General features: G+C 37.3%; 1 protein-coding gene across 4 annotated transcripts in view; it reads right to left on the bottom strand.

Annotated features, from left to right (window-relative positions):
* ADGRV1 (adhesion G protein-coupled receptor V1) overlaps positions 1 to 12204 on the bottom strand; it is a 556802-nt gene extending 544598 nt beyond the window's left edge. For all 4 annotated transcript variants that reach the window (XM_053224888.1, XM_053224896.1, XM_053224893.1 and 1 more), the window contains exon 1: positions 12038 to 12204. In XM_053224888.1, coding sequence (XP_053080863.1) covers positions 12038 to 12059 — 22 coding nt within the window. In that variant the 5' untranslated portion in view covers positions 12060 to 12204. The remainder of the gene's footprint in view (positions 1 to 12037) is intronic.

Here is a 12204-nt window from a genome sequence, read left to right as displayed (position 1 = left end):
AATAACTGATGTCTGGGGACAGAAATATGTGAAATGAACCTGAACATCTTGGAGTAAGGAAGTTATTAAAGATTAATGAGGTCACACCAATGGGACAGAGGAACATGAAAGGGTTCCCATTTGCCAAAGATTAAAAGTTTTGTGAATCTAGAAGGTAACGATTGCAACTCTTTGAAACATACTCAATATATAAATCCTTATGTTCATAAGGATACTAAAATAAATTAATTAAATAAATAAGTAAATCTCACTGGTTACCACTGAAAGTAACTAGAGCATCAATGGCTTACTCTGAAATTAACATTTAAAAGGGAACAATTAAATATTTATCCTGTCTATCCTGGGTAAACTCCTTTTCAGGGTAACCAAATAGCCTGGCTCTTAAGGAAAAGTTCCTCCTTAAGAATTCCAGCTAATGTGGCAAGAAGAACTGAGTTAAAAAAGCACATGTTTGCAACTCCTAATAAAAAAAATTTTCTTAAATAATCATTTGTGGGGGCGCCTGGGTGGCTCAGTCGGTTAAGCGTCCGACTTCGGCTCAGGTCATGATCTCACGGCTGATGAGTTCGAGCCCCGCGTCGGGCTCTGTGCTGACAGCTCAGAGCCTGGAGCCTGTTTCAGATTCTGTGTCTCCCTCTCTCTCTCTCTCTGACCCTCCCCCGTTCATCCTCTGTCTCTCTCTGTCTCAAAAGTAAATAAACGTTAAAAAAAATAATAATAATCATTTGTGGATGAAACAAGCACATAAAAACAATTCAAAATGAATCAAGGACTTGAACATAAGACCTGAAACCATAAAACTAGTAGAAAATATAGGGGGTAGGGTCCTTGTCATCAGTCTTGGCAATGATTTCTTGAATTTGAAACCAAAAACAAAAGCAACAAAAGCAAAAACAAGCAAGAGAAACTACATCAAACTAAAAAACTTCTGCAACTCAATATCAAAAGACAAACAATCTGATTTAAAAATGGGCAGAGAAACTGAATAGACATTTTGAAGAAGAATACATACCAAAGGCTCAAAAGGTACAGGAAAAGGTATGCAACATGATTAGTCATCAGAAAAATGCAAATCAAAATCACAATAAAATATCACTTTCCTTCTATTAGAATGGCTGTAATCAAAAAGAGATAACTGTGCCAACAAAACCCTACCCAAGTTGTAGACTTAGGAGCAAAATAAATAGTTATTTTAAGCTATTAAGTTTTAAAGTCATTAGTTACAGCTGCAGCATACAGAATGTATGGCTCCTTTCAAATAACAGTGTACAAAATTAAATACCAAATTGTTAGAGGCTGTTATCCCCTCTGCATTTTCTTGCTTTCAACCTTTCTATGTTCTTTTGCCTAATGCATATTCCTTATAAATAACACGTAATTGACTTCTATCATTTTTGGTCTTCTCTGATAATCTCTGTCCTCTTACTTAAGAGTTTAATTTATATTCACTTATAGTTTTACATTAAGATCTTTTTCTGCTATTTTATTTGTACTTTTTGCCCTGCTCTTACTCAGTTTTATTTTTTCTTCTTTTGTTTCCCTTCGCTGTGCTTGTGGATTGATGTGTTTGTTCTTTAAAAGATTTCATTTTTGTCCTGTAAGCTTAGAAAAGTTTAAAGTTAAATATCTTCACCTAACTATAGAACAATGTAAGTATCTTAGAATACTTAAAACCGGTCATCTGTCACACAAACCCCACTAACATGCTAATTTTATAACATAAGCTGTACCTTATTTTGCTTGACTCTTAATGTATAACATTAGAATTACAGATTTTAATCATTAATATTCTTTGTTTATTGAAACGTTTACTCTCAACTTCAGTCAACATTCCTCCCATCTTAGACCCTTCTGGGCTCATTTCCTTCTTTCTGAAGTTCATGAGATAACAGGCAAATCCTCCTGAAATGTTACTGTTGTCTGTTAGAGACAAAACAGACTGGAAGGCAAAAAGCATATAAAGACAGTCACTATAAAATAACAAAATGTCAAATGTCACATGTCAAATCTCCTGCTACCAGGAGATAAGCTAAAACAGAGCTTCAAAATATGTAAAGAAAAAACTGCTACAACATCAAAGTGAGGGATTTTAATATTCTCCCTCTCTTTTTCTGTAGTTAATATATCAAGCACATAAAAATTAGGAAGGATATGGAGGGTCTGAACCACACAGTTATTAAGCTTAATCTATCTGATGGGCATACAGAATATAACCCAACAATGAGAGAAGACAATGTTGTTTTGAGGAAACAAGAAAGGTTTATAAAACCTGACAACAAATTCCAACATTGGATAGCATCTAGCATTTGTGTTCTGAATAAAATAAAATTCATTTATGAATCAACAACACCAAAAAACAAAACCAAAGCAGCATCACTTGGAAATTTGTTTTTAAAGCCCTAGAAAAACTCATGGGTCAAAGCAGCAATTACTACAGAAACAGGAACCTGAATGATGTAAAACCTGATTGGAGGGTTGAGGGAGGACTTCCCTAAGGAAGTGCTTATATTAGAAAATAAAACAGCTGTAATATTAATGTGCTAAGGATCCCAAAGAAGTCTACAAAAGTAAGAAAGAAAAACAAATGGTAGGGGCTGAAGCCTGAGCTCTGGTAGCTTCAAGGTAAATTTAAACCCTCTTCAGAAGTCTACAGTAGACATAAGGAGCAAAGGAAGAAGGTATCCTTTATGTAGCCTCATCATCAAAAATTTGGATTCGATGTGTGACAGTATTAGCTAATAGCAGCTAAAAGCTAGGCTATTCTAATTCCTTCACATGTGTTAACTTCTTTCATCCTCACAGCAACCATTTAAAACGTAAGAGAGGTACTATTATTATGCTCATTTTCTGATGAGGAACCTGACATACAGGCTAAATGTATTTGTCAAGATTAGACCTCAGATATCCAAAGCCAGGATACAAACCTAAGCACTCAAGGTCTAGATCCCATGCTTTTAACTACATATCATGTTAATATTCTCTATTAAGAAAGGAATCTTGGGGCGCCTGGGTGGCGCAGTCGGTTAAGCGTCCGACTTCAGCCAGGTCATGATCTCGCGGTCCGTGAGTTCAAGCCCCGCGTCGGGCTCTGGGCTGATGGCTCAGAGCCTGGAGGCTGTTTCCGATTCTGTGTCTCCCTCTCTCTCTGCCCCTTGCCCGTTCATGCTCTGTCTCTCTCTGTCACAAAAATAAATAAACGTTGAAAAGAAAAATTAAAAAAAAAAAAAAGAAAGGAAACTTGCTCATAGTCATGTAGAAAAGATCATTTTAAAAGTCACACTATCTATACTTCCTATCATAGAAACATGCTATTAAATGACAAGTGCACATCTTTATTCTCTTCTCTCGATAATCAAACCTAGCCTATTGGCAGCACTGCCTACTCACCAGCACAGTCTAGTGAACAGACCAGCCCTATACCTAATGCTTAATGATGTAATAAGAATGGCCATATTATGCACAATTTCACACTCACAGTGATCTTCCATTTGCAAGGTAATTAGGTGTCGGTGTAGATTTTATTTGTGGCTGACACAATCAATACTCTAGTAAGAGCAGAAGCAATGAAAGAAGGCAGTATCCAGCCCTAATTTTCTCCATGGTTACATTCATCTCCTGTGTTGAAAGATATGAGCTGGGGAGGGAGAGGGGAGGTGTTAGCTCCCTAGAAGAGTAGGAATAAGAGTTCTATACATGGTGCCAGTGAAATCACTGCGATTTTAAAATGTGAAAAATCACTATAAAATCTGAATTTTGAGGTCAGTAGCTACAATAAAATGTAAAAGGAGAAATCACCAACTCAGTGTGTGTTTCAAGTTCATGGCAGAGTGCTTCAGTAAACACTGAATGAATGAGTGAATGAATGAACAACCCCCAATACAGTATCACTCATGAATATTAGGGAGAAATTTTAAAAAAAGATGAAGTAAAATCCCCTAAGCTAAAACAGCTTCTGGAAATTCTATTAACTATATTATTTCAAGGTCTCAAATAGTAGGTACAGAACTGACTTATGAAAGCTAAGTCATTCTAGTCACCTAAAAACAAGAACAATTTCCTAAGTTTGCTGACTTTCTCCAAGAAATGTACTTAAATGCTATGTAAAATGGCCACTCAGGATCAAATTGCTTTGCAAGGGTATTTAAAGATTACCTCGAATTATTTATAATTTTAGTAACAAATGTTCAAAAGAAGTGAAGTCCTCCTGGTTGAGGTTTAGAAATATTTTTATTAGTGTGAGGTTTTCAATGCCATCCTACCTGATGGAACAGATTTATTTATATTAGGAAATCTAAGATAAGGAGTTAATTCATTTTAAAATTAATAGAAATGTTTTTGTGAAATATCAAAAAATATTAGATTATGATCACTGCTGTGATTATTAATGACTGGACAAGTTTTGGGCATTAAATTGAAGATCTGAGTTTGTTGCTGTTTTTAATTAATTTTGTTGACTATTATGAATCTTCATTTCATCCACAAAGTAAAACAGTTAATAACTTACAACCACATGGTTATTAGGATTCCATGAATTAATTCATGTGAGCCTATGCTGCAATTCATAAGGTACTAATGCAAGTATAGTTTTTTGTTTTTCTTTTCAAAAAAGTTTAAAATGTGGGGGTGCCTGGGTGGCTCAGTGGCTAAGTGTCCGACTTCGGCTCAGGTCATGATCTCGCAGGTGGTGAGTTCGAACCCCGCATTCGGCTCTGTGCTGACGGCTCAGAGCCTGAAGCCTGCTTCGGATATTGTGTCTCCCTCTCTCTCTGCTCCTCCCCCACTCACACTCTGTCTCTCTCTCAAAAATAAATAAACATTAAAAAAATTTTAAGAAAAAAGCTTAAAATATTTTGCCTCCAACAAAATTAAACAAACTTAATCAAATGTATTTGTTTCAATTTGTTCATTTTATGAAGTACATCAGACCTTTCAGGAAACTAAAGATTCAAATAAATGTATAAATGCACACACACATACGAGAATTATTGATTATCTGACAAACTAACATTAGTGAATTGGACTTGTCTTTTATTTACTTAAAGCCCAATTCTCAATCAAGGGATTTATTGAATTACCCTCATTAATGAAATAACATTTTAAACTTTCATTAAACTGGCTTAGAAGAAAAAATATTTTTTTCTCATTTTGGTTGTTCAACCAGTATCATTTAGATGAGTTCCTACCGAAAACACAGAAGTCATCAGAGAATTGAATTCAGTGTGTATCAGACAATATCTAGTCACATTTCTGACTTTAGTATATCCTAGACAGGTTAATCACAATGCCAACCTGGACCACACTTCTTTCATAGGAAAAACTAGAGCCAGTGGTAAGGGAGAAGTCACTGGCTGCAAGTTGTTCCTTTACTTTGTTTTCTCACCATTTGGTCATGTCTCAAATGTCTTAGTTAAGTGGCAAGGGTCTATGCAAGGAGAGTTCCTAGTTACAAACCTTTAAGCCATACCTCACACATGTGCCCCATAATGCGACCCTGCGCTTAAAAGCATGTATAAAAAGAAAAGGGAAAAGTGTCTTCTGAATGCACACTGGCTATTTTATCCACTGTCCCAACTGACCCAATAATTCCACTCCTAGATTCAAGAGAACTGAAAATATACACTCACACAACATTTATATACAAATGTCTGTCATACAATAGTCAAAATAGAAACAACCCAATGTCCATCAACTGATGAATGGATAAAGGCATTATATTTATATATACATACAAAGGAATATTACTCAGCCATAATGGGGTGCCTGGGTGGCTCAGCTGGTTAAGCGTCCAACTTCGGCTCAGGTTGTGATCTCATTGTTCGTGAGTTCAAGCCCCACGTCGGGCTCTGAGCTGACAGCTCAGAGCGTGGAGCCTGCTTCAGATTCTCTGTCTCCCTCTCTCTCTGCCCCTCCCCGCTTGTTCATTTTCTCTCTGTCTCTCTCCCTCCCTCCCTTCCTCTCTCTCTCCAAAATAAATAAATGAATAAACATTTAAAGAAAGAATGAAGTAGTGATACAAGCATGGTAAACTTTGAAAACATTATGGTAAGTGAAAGAAGGGAGACACAAAAGGCTACATACCATAAGATTCCAGTTATACGAAATGCCCAGAACAGGCACAACTGTAGACACACAGACATCAGATTGCTTGCCAGGGACTTGGGGGTAGGAGAGGATGGGGAGTGAAAGCTACTAGATACAGAATTTCTTTTTGAGGTGATGAAAATGTTCTGGAAAGATGGTGGTGACAGCTGCACAACTCTGTAAATATATTAAATACCACTGAATTACCCACTTTAAAAGCTGGGGATTTTTTTGATGAGTGAATTATATCTCAATGTTTAAAAAAATCTAACCAACCCTGCATTTCCAGCCATCTCTTTCTCTCCTTTCAACCTATGTACTCAAATTGATCTAATGTGTATCTAGGACAAGACACCTGGATCACTCCTCCCTCTGCACCTCTGACCCAAGCTATTCCCTGGGCTCTTCTCTCTACTCTCCACTCCCTTCTCCCCACCACTCTGCAACATCCAGATCAAGTCCAACTTTTTCCACAACATTTCCCATCCCTAGCCGACTAGTCTGCCAGAGGACAGATGAGCCTTCTTTATTTCATCTGTGCTCACCAACGCTGCTGAATTTAGTTGAATATTATACAAATGACTCTAATTATAGCTATAGATAGGGCTTTCTCTCTATAACACAGGTTGGAGATATAAAAGATAATGTAATTCTTTCATATACATTCTTAAAATTATATTGATCATTTGCCAGGCTTATATCTAAAACATTTCTATTATGACTCCTTTCAATGAAATGTTATTTGAAAAATGAAACATGTATTACTTTATTTCCCAATATTTACATAAGTACAACTCTGCAAAAACAGCACTGCATAAAAAGATGAGCTAAACTGAATTACTGCCCTATGACATGGATTAAAGGATAATATCCTTCCAATTATCCTAACAAAAGGATTATCAAAACACAGAGTGGTTCCTTCTGAAGAATATGAGTTTACACAGGAAATATATTAATATTACCTAATTATCAGAATTCATGACTAAAGAAGCTAACAAAATCTTACCTTCGGTTAGCACACAAATACAAACCCCTGAATTATTTCCACAATATACTTCAGAGCACTTGATCACGTGTTACAATACTAAAAAAAAAAACCTTTTCTTTTACGCCTATTCCCCACAGAATTCTTTCTTACAGAGAGACAGCAAAGTCAATATTAACAATTAAGAACTGATTCTTCTTCCTGAAGCCAAGAGCACACTGTATACACCGTATGTTAGGTAACTTGACAATAAATTATATTTTTTAAAAAAGAATTGCTTCTTCTCTGTTAATTTTGAGTCATCTCCCTTAATTCACTCTATATAATATGGATACCCTCTGTTCACCAGGCCTACTGCATGCAGAAATAAACTATTAGGAGTGCCACACAATGCCTTTTTTTGAAGTTGTATTTTGAAGCCATTCCATTTGAAGCTATTCTGTATCTTTCAACCTGTGCCACGTTTCAATAATGACTATTTAATAATTACAATCATCCCCTTATTAGCTTGGCATTTCATTTTCCTTGCCTTATGGCACCCCACAGTTGAAGGCAAGGAAAACTCTGTTGATTAGTTACTTACGACCAGCAACAATAACTATGCTGGAGAGAAGGCTACTTGGAGAGGATTACATAAGAGCTGGAGCTCAAATGCCTCAGACAGAGAGAGCAGCAAATTATAAACCCAAGTACTTCATTGCATGTAACCAAATTGGCTAGTTGAAATGCTAATTGCCTTTCAGCAAAACTAAAGACAGACAGGGGACCTTGTGCTTCAGAGAATGAAATGCATTTTTACTCCACTTCTGCACTATTGTCTTGCTGAGAATCATTTGAAATCTATTCATAAAGGTAGTTCTTTCCCTAACCTTTAAAATGTGGGAAATTTATTTAGCCCCTACCAGCATCTCCAATGTGCTGATGTGCCAAGATGAGAACAGATGGCTGGATTTAAGCCATGTTAAGCCCCTAATAAAGTAAGGCATGAAAGAGTTCGATGTTCAAATATATAGCACAAATCAAGAAAATGTGCCCAGGGAAAAGGAATTTTGAATAACAAATAAACATATAAATTAAAGTCATCAAATAATATAATCTTTAAAACGTGAGTATTCTTAATGTAATTATACTCAAATGCATATAAAAATAGCTATCATAGCAAAACTCAAAGAGACCCCCCAGTCTCCCTTTATACCTAATAATTTTGTATTAGTTCAAAACTCATTTATGGAGAATTATTCCAACAGTCAGTTTTCCCCCTTTATATGAAAAAGAGTCTATTCAGGTTTTTCAGAATGCTGAATAAATGAATGAGAAATGTCCTATCAGCATCCTGCCCTCATTCTGAGGTATAGCCAGCCTTACGCCTGACTGCATCAGAAAGGGCCCCATGACCACCTGCCCAGCAGCTGGGGGAGGGACTTGGTCTGGTACATTTTAAAGTGTATAATGTGTCACAGTGGAATCAGAAAACATAGCTTTTGTATTACCCCAGCCTCCTGTGTCCCAGCTCCACCCTTCTCCTCCTCTACCACACCTCTATCAGGGCAACAGAGCTCGGTTGCTGTGGCCTCTTGTGTGGCCTGACATCCTGACACATTGGGGAACCCTCCATACATGCAAAGATGCCTCCTGTCCTCTGAGTCCTGCTTTGTGAAGGGAGAAAAACAGGCATGCATGAATGGAGAAAACAACTTTCTGTACTACTTCATTCTGAATGAGACAGTCTTTTTATCACTTCTCAATAAGTATCTTTACTTAAAGTCTGAGCTGCCCGGGGGTGGCAGAGTACTAGGACTAAGTAGAGCTTTAAATCGTAAACAGTTCCAATAAATAATTCAACAGGAGTTATGGGGGAAAAAAACAGCTTTCTGGCTGGATGTTCACCAAAATCCTCGGACGGTGGAGTTCTGGGTGATTTTTCTTTTTTCTGTACTGTTTGAATCTCCTACATGATTCTCTATTATCTTTACAATCAGAAAAAAGACATTATTTCCAAGTCAAAGAGAGAGAGAGAGAGATACACTCAACTGCATGTAATACTAAGCTGTTTGACTTTTCCCACAAAATCAAGGAAATGCCCATCCAAACCTCTCTGTGGTAACACACCACATTTTATGATCAAATTAAGCAATTATCATCTGAGGAGCTCAATATGCTTTAAAAGCATCTGTAAATTATCTGGTTGCCCTCTATGTGAAGTAAAAGTAATAACAGCACACTGCTTGTACTGCACAGATTTCTGGACGTGGTGTATAAGACAATGAGCTATCACAGGTAAATAGGTAACAAAGCCTATAAGAAATTCAATATATTAACCACTTGGCTAAACTCTAAGAGATACTAGAAAAATATATAATATAGTCACTGGCCTCAAAGATTTACTACCCTAATTGGGAAAACTTGAAATTTTCAGTAGGACAGAAATATTAAACCAGTGGAACAGATACACACACACACACACACACACACACACACACACACACACACACAAAGCATGAGGCAGTATTTGGTTTCCTGTCAATAAATCAAACACATAATGACTAAGTTATGTACTTATTTATCATGCTTCTCACTTATCAGTTTATGGGAATATCCAGGTGTCTAAGGTCATAAATGGGAAAAGAGAAGATGTGACTTTAAGTCTCTCAACTTTTCTACGTTTCAATTTCCCCAAACATAAAATAAAGGGGTTGATCCAGTTTGGCTCCAAATTTCCTCCCAGTGCTTAAGGATTGCAATGGTGTATTCACAGCCCATGAATACCTTACCATTAAAGGACCATACACCTAATCTAAGGACAATGTATTTTCTTTGCGGGTCCTCCCAGGTCACAGATCTTTCTGCCTCAGTTCTTTCATCTGCAAATCAGGATAATAATATTTGATGATTAAATAACAAAGCTTCTCTTTTTAAAGGCCTAGAATTCCTGTCATGGAATGCACTTTCAATAAATATAGCATGCTATTATCATTCATTGTGGGTACATGAACACAAGAGTTTAGCCACAGCTCATTCAGCTGTATATACTCTTTTTCTCTGGGTGTAACATGGCCAAGGGCACCTGCAAGTAGAAAGATCTCTTTAATACTTTAACACTTACCTTACCATATTATTTCTAATCATTATTTTCATTACCATGAAAGCATTTGTGTTCCAAATACAACTCATGTTATCATTTTCTGATGATAAGTGCAATTGGCATTCAATATTTGATATATATACAATATAAAACTATAATTGCTCTTATTAAAACACAATAAATGTTGACTGATGCATTATTTCCATTTCTGTAGATATCAAGATTCAGTGTTGTTCCATAATTTACCTTCACCACATTATGGACTTACATTTTAGTCAAAGATTATTTCTGAGCTGATGTTTATAGGTGGTTTCAGCTTTTAATCATCACATGCAGTATAGCAGAGATGCTTACAGCATTCAGGAAAGATCCTTCATCCAGCTCTAACTGGGGAACTTTGGCAAGAAGTTTAAACTTTCCATGGCTTAGTATCATTATCTGTACATTGGGATGATACTATTTAATTTATGGTGTTGTCCTGAGTGTTAAATCATCTATATAAAGGGCTTCTCAGAATTCATTACATTACATTACATTCAGTATGGGGTGGCTGCCATCATGATTCATCATGAAAAGAACATGTTTATTTTTAGCATATGCATGTTGGCTACTTTTTTTAAAAGTTATAATGTTGAAAAAAAAACTTATGATTTTGAGACCCATCAGTTCAGCCTGAAATAACTCTTTTCAATCACCAGGTCTAATTCATTTATTTTGTAAATAAAGAAAAATCAGGCCCAGAAGGATGGTGAACGTCTAAAGTCACTGTAAATTAAAGGCAAGCCAAGACTCCTATCTAATTGCATATATTTAAAAGATTGTATTATATCACAGTTCAGAGTGTATTTGGCACTCCCTGTAGTAACTCACCAAAAAATTAACTGTTGGTGTTCATGTGTATCTTGACTAGAATATCTTTTTTTAGTGACTTTTTTTTTTTTTGGTTCTATCTAGCTGTTTTGATAAATGACACACAAAGGGGAGGAAAAAGCACTTTAGTAATTTAAGGTAATAACTTCAGAAGGAATTTTCAAATAATGCTAAGGTATATTTTTTTGAGCTTTATCCTAATGGTTGGTAATTATGCCCTCTTAAGATGTGATATGAGTAATTTCTAAAAGAGTCTGCAGCCTACATATAAACACATTACACACATTTCCCAAGGTTGTGGATTTCAAGAAATGTTAAAAGCTGGTTTAAAATAAGAGTTACAACGAGTAAGTTAATATTGCACCTTAAAATGAGTTTTTGCCCCTCATGAACACTAGCAAAATTTTTCAGTTTTAATTTTAAGAAAAAAAATCAATTTTAAAGTAGTTGAAGACAAAAAGTCTAAGCTTTTTAAAAAATATATTATCCTACGGCTCCAGGATAATTCCAAACTTCCTGAAATCAACATATCTCACTGAAAGTTCTGGGACCTAGTGGTTATTTTTTAACATAAGACTCCTTAGGTTTATTCCAACGTTCCCATCATTAATTACTGCCATTGATTATTAATTATCACGGCGCGCCGTTCTCGGTCTGTTACTTTCAAAGCGGTTTTTTTAAAATTAAAGCTAGGGGTTCGGGTTTCAAACAGGCAGAAAGAGAGAAACTTTTCCATCTGCCCATCCACATCTCACCTTCTTTGAGATCAAACAGTTTGGGAAGGGGCGGCTGGCAGGGACGCCAGGTTCCCTGCACCGCCGCAGCCCGGGCAGAGCGGACGCCGAGGCTCTGCGGGATTAGCCGCAGCGCGCGGCGCCGGGTGCGCGCCCTGCCTCTCGCGCCCACGCCTCCACCTCCGGCAACAGGTGCGGGAGCAGCGACCCAGCGTGTCGCGCGTGCCGCGGCGTTCCCTTCCAGCAGTGGGATGTTCGCAGCACCATCCCCCAACCACAGCCTACCTAGCCCTGGGGACACCGACATCCGCGCGCGCCCCGCGGTCGCCGCCGGTCCCTTTCGCACACCGTCGTTCTGCCTCTCGCTCGCGTCCCCAGGCTTCGCCGGGGCTGCTAGTTCTCACTCCCGCTGTGGGGTCAGGACGGTGGCTCCATTCTCTTCCCCCCCTTTC

The sequence above is a fragment of the Acinonyx jubatus genome, chromosome A1, assembly GCF_027475565.1.
Source record: "Acinonyx jubatus isolate Ajub_Pintada_27869175 chromosome A1, VMU_Ajub_asm_v1.0, whole genome shotgun sequence".
Lineage (NCBI taxonomy): Eukaryota > Metazoa > Chordata > Mammalia > Carnivora > Felidae > Acinonyx > Acinonyx jubatus.
The sequence above is the reverse complement of the archived record's forward strand: the minus strand, read 5'-3'. Positions and strand labels throughout refer to the sequence as shown.